The sequence below is a fragment of the Staurois parvus genome, unplaced genomic scaffold, assembly GCF_062004578.1.
Source record: "Staurois parvus isolate SC_StPar_1 unplaced genomic scaffold, SC_StPar_1.0 ptg000430l, whole genome shotgun sequence".
Lineage (NCBI taxonomy): Eukaryota > Metazoa > Chordata > Amphibia > Anura > Ranidae > Staurois > Staurois parvus.
The window spans coordinates 1,825,939-1,844,312 of record NW_028318226.1 but is presented as its reverse complement, the minus strand read 5'-3'; the positions used below and the strand labels follow the sequence as shown (position 1 = coordinate 1,844,312).

At 42.9% G+C, this 18,374-nt stretch overlaps 1 protein-coding gene across 3 annotated transcripts in view; it reads left to right on the top strand.

Moving 5' to 3' along the window:
* CABP2 (calcium binding protein 2) overlaps positions 1-17,274 on the top strand; it is a 157,979-nt gene extending 140,705 nt beyond the window's left edge. For 2 of the 3 annotated variants that reach the window (XM_089687550.1, XM_089687552.1), the window contains 3 exons: positions 645-754; positions 1,831-1,978; positions 17,136-17,274. In XM_089687550.1, coding sequence (XP_089543676.1) covers positions 645-754; positions 1,831-1,978; positions 17,136-17,161 — 284 coding nt within the window. In that variant the 3' untranslated portion in view covers positions 17,162-17,274. The remainder of the gene's footprint in view (positions 1-644; positions 755-1,830; positions 1,979-17,135) is intronic. The other variant, XM_089687551.1, reaches the window with a different exon arrangement.
* The last annotated feature ends 1,100 nt before the right edge of the window (positions 17,275-18,374 follow it).

Genomic DNA, 18,374 nt, shown 5'->3' with positions numbered 1-18,374 from the left:
TTAATCCACTGATCAGCTTAAGACTCTTCCCTACCTGACATCCCTTTATTTATTTGCATTACAGACTTAAAGGAAAGGAAATGTCATCTGGCAGAATGCATAGTTTACATGTTTGCTTTAAATCGGCATTCACTTTATTCGCTGGGCCATCTGTCATGACTTTGCTGTGTGTGCTTTATTTTGTCAATTTTTTGTTACGGATGCCTTTCCCTCTGCGCTTTCCTGTCAGTGGATTGTCCACAAACCAAGAACTGAGCAGTGTGAATGTATCATTTTCTAGGTTTGTCCTGTGGCACAACTAAAGCTGGGTATACATGAATTGAAAGTTGGCCAGTTCAGAAGGAAACGGCCAAATTTCACTCCATGTGCACCCCTCTTTGTTCTCCTGCTGGAAAAACCGCATTCGATCAGCAGCTGCAGCCAATGACTGCAGCTCTGATCTGTGTATTCTGACTGTGAGTCCTCACTGTCAGAATACAATAGCACAGCGGGAGAGATTCCTTCATCCACATTGCTTGCATTAATGTGGGGAGCTGGTTTATGGTGTATATCCAGCTTTAGACATACTTCATTGTATAAACGCTTTACCTTGTCAATGCTGCTGCTTTTCACTAATTGTTCACTAATTGTTCTTCTGCTCTCAGCAGGGGGTAAAGTTGACTTTGAGGACTTTGTAGAGCTAATGGGGCCTAAACTTCTAGCAGAGACAGCCGACATGATTGGTGTAAAGGAGCTAAGAGATGCTTTTCGGGAGGTATGCTCATTACTTGCACATGTTGTGTGTTGTGCTTACTATCACAAGGCAGTGACTGCACTTCATTCCTTCCATCTCTGTGTATGTCTATCAGAAATTGAAAGTGAGTGAGAAAAACTTTTCTACTCTTCGGAACAGTCAAGAATCCAACATTTTCTTTGTATTTTGGCTTTTCCTGTTACTGATTTATTTCTCAGTAGTTACATGGCAAGGATGCCAACTACCCTCTGATACATAAGGTAGCCTTTATAGTACCTCAGAACAGTATGACAAATTTAAAATACCATCAAGAACTTTGTATACAGTGTACACTGAATTAATGTGTACTGTATATTATTTCTTGATGTAATTTTACCTTTTTACATACATTTTTTCTCAGTCATCTCTTATATACAAATTTAAAGGGTTCTGAGTTTAGGGCTACCTTATGAATACTTACTAAACAAACAGGATTTGTTGGCTACTTTTTCAGACATTTTTTTACTTTTGGTACTTTCTTAAAAATTATTATATTTATTAGTTCATTAACTCTCTTCAACTGAACATATTTGACATGTAGGACACTAGACATAAAAAGTTTTTAGGAGGCACCAAGAGATGCATATGTGTACCTTTTTTTAATTTGCCCAACATAGGGCTAAGACACCCCGGTGTTCATGGGAGGAGTTGAGAGCCCAGCATTTACTATGGGCCTTATTCAACCAAGAGGTCTTTTTCCTATTTGCTCACTAGGGGTAGTAACTCATAGCAACCAATCAGAATTAACTCTGCAAATTATTGCAATCAAGAATTATCAATAAAGCAGAATTAAACCCTCCTATCCTTTACAGCCAAGGAAGCTGCCATCGTAGCCTCTGTTGGATATGCAGTTGCCATTGTGCTGCACATGTGATCAGTTAGGATACCAGCCGTTTGATGGCTTGACGGTTCTGTTGAGAGCACAAGCAACTGTGACAGTTATCATTCACAGTATTCATCTTACAAACAAATGTTTCCTGTAATGTATAGATACCTTACACAACATGCAGTCCTATCTCATCATAAACCTTTTCATCCACTGTTTTCAACACTTTCAGTTTGACTCAAATGGTGATGGTCGAATCAGTACACGAGAACTGCGAGAGGCCATGAGAAAACTCTTGGGTCAGCAACTTGGTCCTCGAGAAGTTGATGAAATCCTGAGAGATGTGGACGTGAATGGAGACGGACTTGTGGATTTTGAAGGTACATGCCACAAGAACTTTGGGCTTTTTTTTATAAAAGTGCTAAAAGAAGGAGTGTTTGTGCTGTCCACAGCATCCAATCAGGTTTCCACAGTTGTGATTCCAATGTAGACTAGAAAATGAAAAGGAGATGAATGGTTGCTAAAGGCTATTCTTTAAATGCCCTAAATTCAGCCGCCAGAGATGTCTGAACATTGCCTTGATTTGTGTGCTGTCTGAACTCGAGCCTCCAATCACCACTGCAGGCAGTAGGGCACTGCAAGGTCTGATGGTAGGAGGCAAAACAGATATTGCCCTCATCTTCTCTTTAATATCAGCACATAACTGGTAGCTAAGTAGTGGTGGTAGGCTAGAGAGCTAATCCGCATCCGTCATGATTTCCATTGGACAGGCAGCCCGGCCATACTGTGTCCACTGATAGCTAGCATGTAGGTGGTCAAGGCTACAAATCGTCATGTGTTTCCATGGTTCAAGCGGGTTGGCCACCAACACTGTAAAAACCAATGATGCCATGAGACCAGGCTGCCTGCACCATGGAAATGCATTATGCTGTACAGCCCAGATGCCTAGTCTGTCACGATTACTGAATTTTTCTCTTGTACGCCTAACTGTCCTGGCACGTAATGTTGGGAACCACTTCTCTGATAAATCAGACAGATTCAAGGTTCCCAACTCATCCAGTTAATTATTGACACATGTATTCTACAGCTTGTGTGTGTCGTTAACAGGAAGATAATTCATAGGCTGCAAGTTTTTCTGTACTAAATGGGAAAAAAAAAAACAGATAAGGCAGAATCTGAAGTGTAGGTACCCATTACATACCCATACTGTTCTGCTCCATGTTGTCCGAACCTGAAGAATCACTGTTTGAGTAATTCAACTTTGCCATATCTGAAATTTAAACAGTTTTCAGAACTGGCAACTGCTCATTCAGACACCGAGATTTGCATTGTGGGGAGACTGAATGGGTATCACATGTGTCTCACACCCGGAACATATTTGTTTTAGTTTTAGGAAAATTGTGGAAGGATTAGAATCCCTATGGGGCTTTTATGGCTTTGCAGGGTTTTGTTTGAGGGATTTTCCCCCACTTACTGCCCAGTAGACAATTATTTCCCCAGACAAGAGGTAAAAGGAAATTATCCAATAGCAACACAAACCTTTTTTTTTTTTTTTTTTACAATATATTAATCAAAGTTGAGAACTTATGTGAGCTTGTGTTGCTGCTTGTTCCCCTGCTGCAAAACTTTCATCACTTTTTGTTTAGTGAAACTACTGTCATGACAGGGGAATTCTCTCTAATAGTAAAAACCTAACCAGGGTTCTAATCCTACCCCCTCTATCTTCCCTCCTCCAGGTTTTAGCTTGATGTAAACATTAAGGCACAACTCTACCTAAACTTGATTTACATGTTGTGGGGTAGCTTAAAGTTCTTTGTGACCCTTGCAGGTTGTAACAGTTCCTCAACTATGCATATCTGTGCTCCAGGGAGACAGTTCTTTTTATTTATTTATTTATTTATTATATCTTTTATTACATTTTTTCAATACAAAAAAAAGTATCTAGTGCACACAAGAATAAAAAGAACTTCACCAATACATACATTCCAATTGCATCATCGTATCCCCTACCCTACCCTTCCTCCCACCCTTCAATTACTCCAGTCCATATCCAAATTCCAAGTTTCTATCCCTTCTTGTGATTATCTATCTATATCTGTATCCCTTCCCGTCTATCTCCTTCTCTCTGTTGGGTACTCCATTAGAACTTCCTTTAATGCTCTTCCACCTACAGTATATTCCAGCCAGTTCCAGATATCTTTTAGATGTTTTGAAAATTAACCATTTACTCCATGTTTTCCTAAATTTTTCTATTCTATCTTCCTCAGTATGACACAACTCATCCATCCTGTAAATATTTTCCACTGTTAACCCAGTCATTTATTCTTGGTGGATCTGGGGCTAGCCAGAATTTGGGAAAAAAGCTCTTAGCCGCACTGATTAGATGATATAGTACCCTGTTCTTATGTAGTTTTACTAAAGGTTCAAATTTATAAAATAAACATGTGCATGGGTCTCTCTGTACAGTAATCCCACATATTTCGTGAATATATTGTAATATTACCTTCCAGCAATCCCACCATATGTGTACCATTGTTCTCTTTTCCCCACACCCTCTCCAATATAAAGGTGAAACATCTACTTGTTGTTTATGTGCCTCACTCAGTGTGTAATATACCATTTAGCCAAACATTTATAATTCATTTTAACTGTGCTCATATTCATCACCTCATGTGTTCATTTTAGTATTTTATTCTTTTGTTGCTTGTTCAATTTTGTTTCAAACTTCTGTCCCCATTTTTCCAAGAACTGGGAGGATCGGTACCCTTCATATCCATAAGAACTTTATAAATCCTGGAGGTGCCCTGTTTAGGAACTGTAGTTACATTCAGCAGTTTTTCAAATGGATACAGATCCTCCAACGTCCTCAGTGGTTGTAGGAGCATTGAGACAAAATGACCTAATTGACAATACCGCCACTCAGCTAATGTGCAAAATAATTTTTTTCTTTAAGTCAGAAAAAGTGTGCAATTTCCCTTTGTTCAGTATATCCTTCAAACGTGCGTTCTTATCTTTAATCCATTTCCCAGAAATATTATCCTTCCCTGGGGGGAAATACTCCATTCCCGCCAAGGGAATCATAACTGAATTGTATTTCCATCCCTTTTGCTTATACATTCTATCCCAAACACTTAAAACTTTCTTTGTCAGTGGACTAATATTCACATCTAATGTGCAAAAATTTTGTGGCATCCAAACCATGTTCCCTAACTGTGCCTTACTCAAAATCCCTTCCATATTCACCCAACTTATCCCTTGTGAATTAAATATCCAATCTATTATTCGTGGTAATATCACCACTTGATGATATTTCTTAACATTAGCCATACCCAAGCCCCCATTCCCTTTTGCCTTACACAGTACCACATACCTAATTCTTGATTTTTTGTTTGCCCAGATAAACTTAAGTATCATCTTCTTTATTATCCCGAAGAAAGATCTTGGTAGGTGTACTGGGAGTCTGGGAAACATATACAGGATTTTTGGAAATATCATCATCTTTACCAGATTTATACAACCCATCTAGGAAGCTCCACTTTTTGACAATCTCCCCAGCTCCTCTTCTATTTCATTTAATAATGGGATATCATTTTCCTGGTAAAGGCCTTTTATTGAAGGAGTTAGTTTTATTCCCAAATAGCCTATTTCCTTTTCCCTCCAAGTAAGTGGAAAGTCTTTGATGTTTAAGATCTCTGACTTTGCAGGGTTTATTTTCACATTTGATAGCTCGCCGTACTGTTTTAATTATCTCATTAAATTAGGCAACGATATTCTAGGATTTACAATATAGAATAACATGTTGTCTTCGTATGCTGCCACCTTATGCTCCACTTCCCCTATCTTTATTCCTGCTATGTATACACACTTTCTTACCCTTGCCAGGACAGATTCCAGGGCTAAAACAAATAATAAAGGAGAAAGTGGACATCCTTGTCTGGTTCCGTGAAACATTTCAAAGAACTGAGAGAGGGATCCGTTGACCTTGACCGCCGCTGACAGAGTGCTATAAAGCCCTTTTATCCACCTTAACATTTTAGGCCCTATTCCTAATACCTCTAGCGTATCAATCATGAAACTCCAGTTAACCCTGTCAAAAGCCTTTTCGGCGTCAATTGACAAGAATAATGACAGCAGCAGGGGCAGACTGACCATTCGAGCACTCGGGCACTGCCCAACACAAAAAGACAGATACAGACATTTTAAGATATGGACTTTCTCCTTCCCCTCCCTACCAAAAACCCCCATTTTCTTCCCCCCCTCTGTTTTCCCACCCACCACCCCATTTCCACCCTTCCTTCCCCCTTCTTCTCTTTACCCTAAAACCCTCCTGGCCTATTGCCCTGGAATCTTTCGTGAAATATTCCCACTAGGGATTTCTAGTATGAGGTGAGACTCAAAACACACAAGCCAACTACAAATTTTTTTTTTCATTCCAAAAATACTTTATTAATATAAGAAGAAATAAAATAAGGTAAGGTTAAGTGACAGTAGAATGTATAGGTAATAAAAAGTTAAATTGGATCACTTCCCTAAGTATTAGCCAAGCCAGAAAGGTAGTAATAAGGCTTAGAAAATGGTACATGCAAGATCGGTCAGTGGGGTAACCCGTGGATCAAAAACCCCGTAAGGCATGTCATGACATAGACCTACAGCCCATCCTTACACGTGGTAAAAGTGTCCCCGGTGATCCGGGTATTTCCCAATACCGCATTAGGACATTCAGTCAGGTGATATAGATTGATCCTTTACTATTAGATGATAGGTATAAGTGGATTTGAAATGACTCCAGCATGCCCATGTTTTCCTAAATCTCTCGGGATGTTCCTTAGCTATAGAAATCAGTTCCTCCATTTCCTCAGTTTTGTCGATCCTAGCAAACCATTCTTGTATAGTGGGAACATGTGTTGAGCGCCAGTGGACTGGGATACATTGCTTTTCAGCATTTACCATGTGCATGGCGAGTGATTTGCGGTATGTCTGAAATGGAAGAGCGGTATGGTGAAGCAAAAATTGTGCGGGGGAAAGGTCTAGGGCATACGTAGTAACTTGTGCGATTGTAGATTGAACTTTCCCCCAGGAGGGTTCCAACAATGGGCATTCCCACCAAATGTGCAGGAGTGTACCCGTCGTTTGATGGCATCTCCAACACAAATCAGAAATGTTGGAGTCGAAGCGGTGAAGCAGGGATGGTACCCTATACCATCTAGAGTATACTTTAAAGTTATTTTCTTGTGTGGAGACACATATAGATCCTTTGTGTATGTGTTCATATATGTGGTCCCAGTCAGCAGGCGAAAGTTGGATTTGTAAGTCAGCGCTCCAGGCCTTGCAAGCTTTCCTAGTTGAGAGGTCACTGGTGTTTTCGAGACATGTATAGAGCAGGGATATAACTTGTCTCTGGGGAGAGTCCGTTGAGCAAAGTTTCTCAAAGGGGGTAAGATGTCTAGTATATTATTTTAGATGGGGTGAGCTGTGGATAAAGTGTTGGAGTTGTCTATACATCCACGGCATTAAGGTCAAGGTAGGCCATTTATTCATAAGGAGGTCTCTGGATAAGAGCAATCCGTCTTTGAAGAGGTGGTGCAGACTCACGCCGTCTGTGAGGCCAGATCCCGCAAGAAAGGCATGTGACATACCTGGGGGGAAGTCTGGGTTCAATCTGACCGGAGTGAGTGGACCAGGGGAGGATGAGAACGCTGTATTCCTGCAGATCTGATGGTAACAGGACAAAGTAGGGCCTATGAGAATGTGTTCCTTAAGCTCAGATGGAATGCGAGAGTTAAGCAGCCAAGGGGAGGTGGCGAGCGAGGTACCTGAAAAAGCAGTCTCCAATTCAACCCAGGCCTTGCGCGAATGGTTCGTGGACCAATGGACTATTCTTGCCATTTGACAAGCTTTGTAATAATGGGAGATATCAGGTAGCCCTATACCTCCACACGTTTTGGGCATGGTCAGTTGGTCAAAACCAATTCTAGGGCGTTTATTACTCCATAGAAACGAGGTACATAATGTTTTGTAGGACATGAAGAAGGAGTTGGGCAATTTGATTGGAATCGTTTGTAGTAGGTACAAAAGTCTTGGAAGCACATTCATCTTGAGGATAGCTGCTCTGCCAAACCAAGAGAAAAACGGTTTATCCCAAGTGTGCAGATCTTTGGTAATGTTACGCAGGATGGGTAAAAAGTTTTTGGCGTAGAGCTCTGTAAGCTGGGTTGGCAATTGGATTCCTAAATAGGTGATGGCTTCTGATTGCCACGTGAAGGGGAAATTAGATTTCGCTTGTCTAAGCGCGTCCTGGGTTAGGGAGATATTGACTGCTTGGGATTTATTGAAGTTTATTTTAAAATTGGCCAAATATTGAAACAGTTTGAGATCTTGTAGTAGGTTAGGTAGTGTAATGTGTGGATATGTCAAGAAGAGTAAGATGTCATCAGCGAAGGCAGCTATTTTGTGAGTTTTGCCATTTATAGAGATCCCTTTATTATTGTCATTCCATTTAATGCAATTCAAGAAAGGTTCCAATGTAAGAATAAATAAGAGGGGGGATAATGGGCAGCCCTGTCTAGTCCCATTGCTTATGAAAAAGGCTTCTGAAAGGAGGCCATTGACTCTAACTTTAGCAGTCGGAGCGGTGTATAGCGACATGATAAAGTTTAAAAGACGGGGAGGGAGCCCAAGGCCAACCAGAACTGCTTCCACGTAGTCCCATGACAATCTGTCAAAGGCCTTTTCAGCATCTAAAGAAAGGAAGAAGCCAGATTGTTTCTTCTGTGTTAACCAATGGTGTATGTTGATTGCCCTGATCATGTTGTCTCTAGCCTCTCTACGGGGAACGAACCCCACCTGGTCATTTGAGATAATAGGATCTATGATATGCAATAAGCGATTGGCCAATATCTTGGCAAAAATCTTTAGATCGACGTTCAATAGGGATATCGGGCGATAGTTTGTATGTAATGTCTGGTCTTTATTTTCTTTATGAATTAGTGTGATATGGGCTTCGGAGAGATGGTGCATGGACTGTCCTGGAGTATCTAGTAAGTTGAAAGCTCTTAGGAATGGGTGTGCTAAGACGTAAAAAAAATATTTGTAATATGTGGTTGTAAGTCCATCAGGTCCCGGGCTTTTGCCTGGTTTTAATTGTGCAATGGCCTGTTGCAATTCTTCCATCGTCAAAACACCATCTAATTCTTTTGCTTGAGACTGGGGAATGGGTTTAGGGAGGAAATGAGCAAGAAAAGACTGGATAACGACCTTACGTGATCTAGCGTCCCCTGATGGTTTGGGTGGTAAAGGTAGGTTGTACAGGGAGGTATAGTATTTTTCGAATTCGGCTGCGATATCCGTGGAGGTGGTAAGTGAGAGACCTTGTTTAGAGTGAAGTTGAGAGATGGTATGAGACGCTTTTTTAGATTGCAAGGCCCGGGCTAAAAACCTACCGCTCTTATTTCCATGTTCGTAAAAGAGTTTTTGAGTTAAAATGTAACTACGCTTTGTTTTCTTTTCCACTATGTCTCGAAGTTGTTTGCGGGCTTGGTCAAGTTCGTATGCAGAATCGCCAGCCTTAGAGCGCTTATGTGAGCATTCCAGTGTACGTACTTTTTGGAGTATGGAGGTAAAAGACGCTTGAGCCATACGTTTCCGTGAGGTAGATATGGAAAGCAAAAGTCCACGAATCACACATTTGTGTGCTTGCCATTGAGTGAGGGGAGTCGTTTCCAGGGACGAGTTTTCCTTAAAGTAATTGGTTAGAGATTTGCGCATTTGAGCAATAACGGACGAATCTGTAAGGAGAAAGGAATCTAATCTCCATGTTTTAGATGTAGGAGGGGCATCGGGAAGTTGTAAAATCATCGTAATCGGGTGGTGGTCAGAAAGAATCATTGGTTCGATGGAGGCTGACTTCAATGTGTGTAAGTCTTTTTGCAAGAGAAAGAGGTAGTCAGTTCTGGAATAACTTTTGTGCGGTGCTGAGAAAAAAGTGTAATCTTTATCATTGGGATGTAGGGTACGTCATGTATCATGGAGGAGAAGGTCATTCAATTCGATTTTAATCTGTTTAAGTGCTCGGTAGGGTTGCGATGAGAAGCCTGTCGATGTATCTAATAAGGGATTCAGTGCTACATTAAAATCACCTCCAAGACTCAAGAAACTCGATTGGAATGCTGCTAGAGTTTTGGAGATTTTACAAAAAAAACTCACTTGTGCTGTATTGGGGCTATAGATGTTCGCTAAAGAGAGAGATTCGGTAATCATGAGCGGGAGTGTTTTGGAGATCAAAATGGATACCCCTTTTGCTTTAACTTCTGTGTTAACTGAATGATATGCGGTTGGATAGTTGGCGTTAGCAAACTTAGGGATGTGATCAGCACGAAAATTAGTTTCTTGAATGAGAAGCAAATCTGCTCGCAGACTTTTCATGTAGGTCAGGAGCTGTGAACGTTTCTCCGGTATATTTAGGCCTCTTGCGTTAAGAGATGCCACAGTGAGTGTACGGTGGGCCTGTACAGTTGTGCGTTTAGTGGACATTTTATTTTTAGAGGAAAGGGAAAAAAAAAAAAAAACCCCGGGTAAGGGGGGGGGGGGTGATTGGGGGAAGCACGGAGGTAGAAGAGAGGAATAGAAATGAAAGAGAGAAAGAAAAAGAGTTCAAGATATCAGAAAACAATAGAGGTGAGAAGCATTAGTCATTCACATTTAAAAACAGATGTGATGACGTTTAATCCCAATACTTCTCAAGAGCAATAAACTCCGGGGACGAGTAGTCCAGCTACGCTGTCCTGTAAAAGTAGTCTTATACGTTGAGAAGGTATTTGATGTATTGTGTATGGGTGTATAGTAGAGATCGGAGTTGTGTCAGATCCAGCGGCGGCCTCTGTGAGGTGCCTCAGGACAGACCCAACAAAAACCTCAAGGGCCCACCAGGTATCATGTACAAGAAAAGCACGTGTAATGTAAAGTCTAATAAAAGAAAGCCATGACACAAGGAGGTAGGTGGATGTCAGCTAATTGTGAAGGAGAGAGGTTCACATGGTAAACGTATGCGCTAATACATATAAAGGTGTGTTAGTTACAATAGGTAATCATTTGTGTGTGAGATTCGAGGTGGTCACTCGTGGGTATATAGGGAATATGGTCTGAGGGCCATTTCTAATGTGTTTAGTCATGTGTAATACTATTTGAGGAGGGCATGAAGGTGAGACCATGTCACAGGATGTGGTGCAGTTATACAGTTACAATACTATATTATCACAAGGTAAGCAGTAAATAATAGTAGCGATTCATCTAATCTGCGCCTGGTCATATGTCATATAGTGCGTTCCAAAAAGACAGCGTGATAAGATCTCTTATAATATGTCAATGTAGACTGAAACAACATTAGTTGTATATGAAATCACAGAAATAGCAAATACGTAATGCAATAACAATCATAAATGTAGGTCAAGGGCCAATCCTCAGGTTAAACTGCAGCTCAATAGTCCTAATATAAGAGAAATATTGATCTCAACCGGGACGTAGTATGCTGTACGACAGGCCACCACCGTACACGAAAGTCAAACTCCAGATGCATGTGGTTATGAAAAACCACTACGGAAGTATCATGTGGTAGTGGCCGGTCAAGAACGTGGTCCATCATAAATCAAATACACGAAGTTAAAAGCTAACACAACTTTAAAGCACACTGATAGTGTGCATAACGTATTAGTGAAATCCTATTCCGTATACCTGATGCCACATCAAGTCGAAAGGCAGCTAAAAGGCTGGTGTTTGAGAACTAGGTGAAACCTAGATTTCAAGGGTAATCATACCCAAAATTGAGAAGGATGTGAAGGCAGTTAAGCTGTAAGATAAGGGGGAGGTGATATGGAATAGATACTGGGGAGAAGGGGGAGGGGCAGTAATGCATTACCCGCATTATCTCACTTGTGAATGCATAAATCTGGATGCGTGTGTGTGCGTAGGGGGGACATTATAGTCAAGAAAAAGGTCCCATGAGCGCATAGGTAATTAAGACTTCTGCTGATAAACATAATGGGCGAGGTATGTGCTTAGGCAAGGCATAGATCTGTACCAGCAGTATCACAGAACTGTAGTGTCACATATGAACTCACAGATATAAGGCTCATTCCGGAATAGCCCATGGATCATCAAACGTACCTGGCGGGCAACTCAGGAAGGCCTCAGTATACCAAAATACGATATACATAAGATCACAATCGCATGACCTGTCCTATCTGGGGAAACCATCTGCAAAGTATGTTAAGATTTAGTGACGCAGACATAAGACAAGGAAAATAAGCAGTCTGCAGCACTGGATCTCAAAATTGCAACATGCTCCGGCCTTGGCCGAGGCCACCAGCATGGTGCGAAAGGTCATCATTGACCGATCCCACAAACTTCAAAGTCTGTAAGAGGAATGACTAAGGCTCTGTGAACACCGCTGCCATGAAGCCTGCAAAAAGCAAGAGCCAACATAATCTTGGTGTCCACAATCAAAATCGGTGTACACATATAATGAGCAGATATTGTACATGAGAGTGAGGACAGTCTATTATAATACACATACCCTGGCGCCTGTCTCAAAGTGGTTAGGACTTCTTTTGGAGGTGAAATTGAACCAGGATTTGAAGGAGAGGCATTTGAAGTATTAGCTCAGATGCGAGAAAAGCCGTTAAATGGATAAGCGGTAACGCACTGATGTGAGAAGAGGGGAACGGACAAGTGTCATTCATGACGTGCCTTACGGCGTGCTGGAGAGGCTGGTGGACTGTCCCCAAAGTTGAGCCGTCGTCTTGCAGGAGAGGACGAGGTGTGGTGGGATAGTCCGCATCGCCTTGTTCCTCCCTGATGTCCAGCAGAGTGTGCCTCCATCGGTTCTTCTTCCTCCTGGGATGCGAGGTGGGATTCACCTGTCCAATTGGGTATGTCCACTTTAGGAATGTCGAGGGCCTCGCAAAATGGTGTTACATCCTCCGGGAATCTCAGGTGCGCTGATCTCCCCATGTGTGTTGCTGAGAGGCCAAATGGGAATCTCCAGCAGTAAGCAATACCCCTTGAGTGTAGTAGATCCAATAAAGGGCGCAAGTCCTTTCTACGTTGTAAGGTAAGATGTGATCTTGAAAAAATGTATTGTCCACCCCTTTAAAGATCACACGATTGCAATCCCTTGCTCTACGCAATATTTCTTCTTTAAGACGGAAATCGACTAAGCAACAAATTAATCTCTCGGGGGGTCAGTCTCTCTACCTCTAGGGCGCATCGCCCTATGGAGGCGTTCAAACTCAATAGGAGACTCATGCGGTCTTTCCAGCAGATCATTGAAAATGGTTAAGAGCGTTTGGGTGAGTTGACCAGATTCAATTGTTTCAGGGACACCGCGTACCCTTAAATTATGACGTCGCCCCCTGTTGTCCAGGTCTTCGATGTGGCGATCAAGCTCTCTTAGACGCATAGTATGCATATCTACCAGCGTGCGTATATCATGAATGGCAAGGTCTTGTGTGATAACTTTATCCTCCACCACTTCAAGCCTTTGGGCTACCGCCTGCATGTCGATATGTAAATCTGCTATCGCAGCAGAGAGGGTCTCTTTAATATCTGATGCAAACGCTTTCAAATCCTCTATAGTAAGAGGTGGGATATCAAGAGGACAGGCTGTAGGTGTTGTGGCTGTGTTCCTACTTTGCGAGTGAGGCGTTTTTTGAAGCGACTGTGTGGGAGAAGCAGGAGCGGAGGCCTTAGCGTGTTCAGGTGTCTGAGACCGGAATAACTCCGGAATGCTGCGATTTCTGGGACCGTTAGGCCGGCGGAGGGATCTAGACCGTGGGGTAGCAGGTCTCCTATCCGCTTTCCCCATAGCAGCGGTGTCTCTCCTTGATAGTATCAAAACTTGTGTCAGGGCTTCTGTAACTAAGCCACCATGTTTTCTGGGCCCAAGCTTGGCCCCTCTGTGCTTATAAACTTATGTGCTACTCTGTAGGACGATCGAGGGCCCCAGTGAAGGCCTCAGATTGTATGTGGCAGTCAATGAGTATTGATCCTAGTGTCTGCGCCAACCCTGCAGAGTATTGATTCTCGGGTCCCTCAGGGAACAAGCAAGGGGCCCCTCTGTATTCCCCAGGTGCAGGGCTGCAGGGATTGAAGAGCTTGTGGGCCCGCTGGTGGCTCAGTAAGGCCTATGGTAGTGTGGGCGCCTAGAGGCCTTTATTACAGGCTGTATCCCCTGGTCTGAGTGGTGGGGGTCCGATAGGCCGGGGGGGGGATTGCCTGCTGTTCCGGGAAGGGGGTCTCTGGTCCACAGGAGCCCCCTCCTACCTCCAACCGCTCTCACCCGTAGTGATTTCAGCCGCAGCCGCGGCTTAAACAGGCCGCAAAGGATCGCCGCCACGGAGGGGGGTGATAATCACCTGGCTCACCTCCGCTGTGCTCCCGCTCGTGCCGCGGTGCCTCCGCCTGACACTCCGGGTCCACTGCCGCCTGGATGGCAGCGGATTGTCAGTGTCTCGGCCGGAGCTCTGGGTCATGCGACTCGTCCAGTCGCCATCTTGGACACGCCCCCCAACTACAAATTTTAACTCGTACCATCCACATTCTTGGCCTCCAGACCGCCTGCCAGATGCACGTTCTCACTGCCCCACCATCCCTCCCACCCATTATCTCAAACCGGGAAGGAAGGGACCGGGGGTGAGGGAACCATGGTGTGGCCACAGAGGGCTGGGGGAAAGGAGAGAGACAAAAAAAAAGGGGGGCTCTCTTTCCATACCTCACCCCCCAACCCCTTGCCCCCCACATCATTCCCCCCTACTTCTTCTTCTTAGATACCCCCTGCCATTTTCCTAATCCCTGCCCTCCACTCTCTCTAGGCCCCTCTGCCCGTCTTTCAATATCTATTTTATTCAAGTCTAATTTCTTGAAAAAGTAATTGAGATCTTCTGGGAACCTCAGCCTTGCCGATTTTCCATCTTTCCATCCAATTAAGCATGCTGGGAAGTCCCAGTTATAGCGAACTTTTCTCTCTCATATGCTCCAGCAACAGTTTCAAAGATCTTCTTCTAGCCAGTGTCTCTGGAGCAATGTCCGCACAAATGTGCAAGCTTGTTTCCTCATATTTTATTTTGGTACAGTCATGCAAACCTTTCCATATTCTCTCTCTATCTTTGAAGTGATTAAATAAAACTATCACGTCTCTAGGGCTTTCCGCCAGTACTCCTTTTGGCCGTCTGATCCTTTGTACTCCCTCGATTATTAACTTTTCTGTCGCTGTTCTTCCCATTATTGGATTACACACCTCTTTATTTTCTCCCATAGATCCTCTTCCTGTTCCTCTTCTTCTGGTAGACCCCTGATCCTTAAGTTATTTATTCTATTGTGATTCTCCTGGTCTTCCACTATAAATGAAAGCTTTCTCTGATCTCCACGCATCACCTCCACTTGCATTTCTAAATTATTGAATAATTGCATGTATACCTTCATTCTTCCATCTACTTCTTCAACTCGAATTGGTATCCAACCTGAATCACTGCATAATATCCCCATCTCACTTTTCATGGACATCTCTAGTTTCAACATTTCTGCCATCTCAGTTTTTGTAGGTATTTGTGACATGGCTCCCTGCTGTTCCATATTTCCTTGTTCTCTTACGCTTTACATGTTTGGAAATTCTTTGGTCTGATTCTCTTCCAGTGTCCCGAATGACAGTCTAGCTTGACCTCCATCATACTTTTTAAATCCTTCATGCTGGTTCTTCATGGTTTGGGTTTCTGGGCTTTTTTTCTGCAGGGGCATGTATTTCCCGATTGTGCTTGTATTTGCATTTGATTGGGGGTTTTTTGACCCCCCCCCCCTTTTAGCAGATCTACATCTACTTTTCATTTAGTTTAAGGGTTTACCGTTAGAAAGAAAGACCATTTTTTATTTTTTCTGATGGCTTTTACCGTGTTACTTTAGAAGTAGTAATAATTTAGCCAGTTCTGCCAGCCACTAAACACCCCGCCCCATGTAGTACTCATATAGTTCTCCTCCCCCCCCCCCCCCATCCCCAGTGCACAGGTGTATTTTAGATTGAAACAGTTTATATTAGGAACAACAAAGGATTAAATGTCCTGTCATTACCTACAGCAACTCACCACCACCTTCCAAGCCGACCACACAGGACTGCCCAATCCCGCTGCACTTCCAGTCCCCGCCAAGGTCTCCAAGTCAGGCTCCAGGAAGGTCCAGGCGGATCACTGGGGTGAACTATGCCTAGGGTGTTTCCTTTAAGACCGCTTGTCATATTCAAATTGCCACCATAGTCCCCTGGGCAGACACATGGGTGGTCACATGGTCGGTCACCTGTATACTCTCACCAACCCCTTCTCCTCCAGTACCGCCACCTTCAGCTCCCAATTCATTGGCATCTGAGGGGTCCAGCACTCTTCTCCGACCACTGCCACCCGCGACCCTCCCAAGGGCTCCTGCGGTCAGCACTGGTCACCACCGGCTCCCCTCATCGGCCGCCACTAAGACCGCTCGCACTCGGGGTCCCTGCAGGATCTCACACTGCACCAGCCCGGGCCTCATGTAAGGCAGAAAACTGTCACATGTGGCGGGTGTCTGGAGCTCCTACTCCTCACAGTGCCATATTCAGGCCCCTCCCCCCAGGAAGATAGTTCTGATTCAGTTAGGATGTATTATTTGCAACAATATTAATTTATTTAAAGTACATTTCATTACTTTAGTAATTTAATAGAAAAAATGTGAGACAGAAATATGGAAGATTAATTATTATTTTCAAAAAAGCAAGTTCTACTATCATCCTCACCCATGCTCCACTACTTAGTGAGTCACTGACCTGTGAAACATATGAAGGTTGAGAATTCTGACTTCATTTTCTTATTCTGGGTTAGTGTACATTAAATTATGAAGCAAAAATAAGAGAAACTGCGTCAGATTCTGCACCCTTAACAACTAGCAGCAGTGAAAGATTTTCATTAAAGCATATCTGATTGTTTTGAAATATGGGTAAACCAAGAGATAACAGATTTGCAAATGCCCATGAATGCACCATTATTAAAACCCAACTCTGAGCAAATAAAAAATGATCCTTTGTAGTGGGACTGTCTCTTTTCTGATCTTCCGCTGCTCCCTGCAGTTAGATTGGTCACTTCAGCATCTGCACCCCCTCACTTCACTGGTCTAGGGTCCTGACGTCATGAAGATCAGAATAGAGTCCATAGCCCTGCCCCGAATGTGAGGACGCCAATGGACAGTCCACTGCCAGATCACGTAGGAGTGTCGCCAGGAAGCGAAGGATCAAATAAGTAAAGTGGTTTCTCTTCTTCCCTAGACAAAACAAGTAAATAAAACTTCCAGTGTAGGCACAGCCCCACTGCAAGGAATAATTTCTTATTTGCCCAGTGTTGGGCTGTAACTTTTAGATTATTTCCATTAAAAAAAAGTATTTAGTTCTGCTTTAAAGCAAGGTATCACCTAATTTTCTCTCTTGAAATGATCTTTCAGCTCCGCATCTGACACTCATGATATTTTGCCTTGCAGAGTTTGTACGAATGATGTCTCGCTAAAGACATGAAGACATTAAATGATGGTGTGAAGAGTTTATTAGAAGCCTGAATCTTTCATTCCTATTTTGCTTCAAAGCAACACACAATTAAAAATAAATGTATATTATTCTAAAGGTGTTTGTATTATTTTTTTTATGAGTATACAAGATACAAAGAAGTGCAATGTATAATGACCAAAGTAATGCAATAATACCTATCTGGTACCTTTTTACCAAACCAATGTCATGGTACCAGTGATTACATGCTATCAGAATAATGCTGTGAAGCCAAAGTGATATAGTCTTATAGAACAAAATAAAAGGCTTAAGTGAAATATAGTGACTATTACAAAAAACTGGATCTGTCTGGATTCTGGATCTGAGCAAGATAAAATAAGGTTGGGCGGGCTCCCAGTCACCAGTCCATACTGGGGCCTGCATCTGTCTGATAAAGCCACAAGACCTTCTGTTCTTGTTTAAGAATTGAGTTGGTGTTATGCAGGTCTGCCTGTCAATATTAATAGATTCATCTAGTTAACTAGGAGACTGGAAAAGTTTTATCATTCCCTTTGTTTAGCTGGATTTTCCCCTGCACAGGAAAACCTGTTATGACCATCTGATGATATATCTGCCAAGTGTTTCAGGTCCTGTGGGAATGTCCTACAGTGTTCACATCCTGCAGGATGTCCTGAAGGATCCAAGACACTTGGCAGAGTAGCGCCCAGTATTGGGACATGCTGCTTTCCAGCACCTGGCACTGCAGTTATCCCAGCACTGATTGTTGTCTCCTATCTGGCAGTCACAGCATACTCCAAGTCAACAGAGGCAGAGCAGCAATATGGCAGTGGGCATTTTGGGAAGCAGCCACTGACAAGCAATGCTCCTACTGACACTACTGACACTATTTGGGGTTATTTTCATCCTACTGACACCAACAATATGGAGTTTATTTTATCCCACTGACAATGATGGAGCTTATTTTATCCCACTGTCACCAAGTAGATGGTGCTTATTTTATCACACTGACATGAATGATTGGGTTTATATAACTACCACTAACAGCTTTGGTATGGAGTTTATTTTATCCCACCGATACAAACTATTTTTTCTTTAAGTGCCGTCAAATCAGGTCTGAGTCCTAGTGACTTGATGAATGAGAGTTCTAAAAAGAAGACGGTTATGTGCTGGTCTGGTGAGATCTTCCAGTGTCATCCCCATAGCTGTTGTCAATGTGT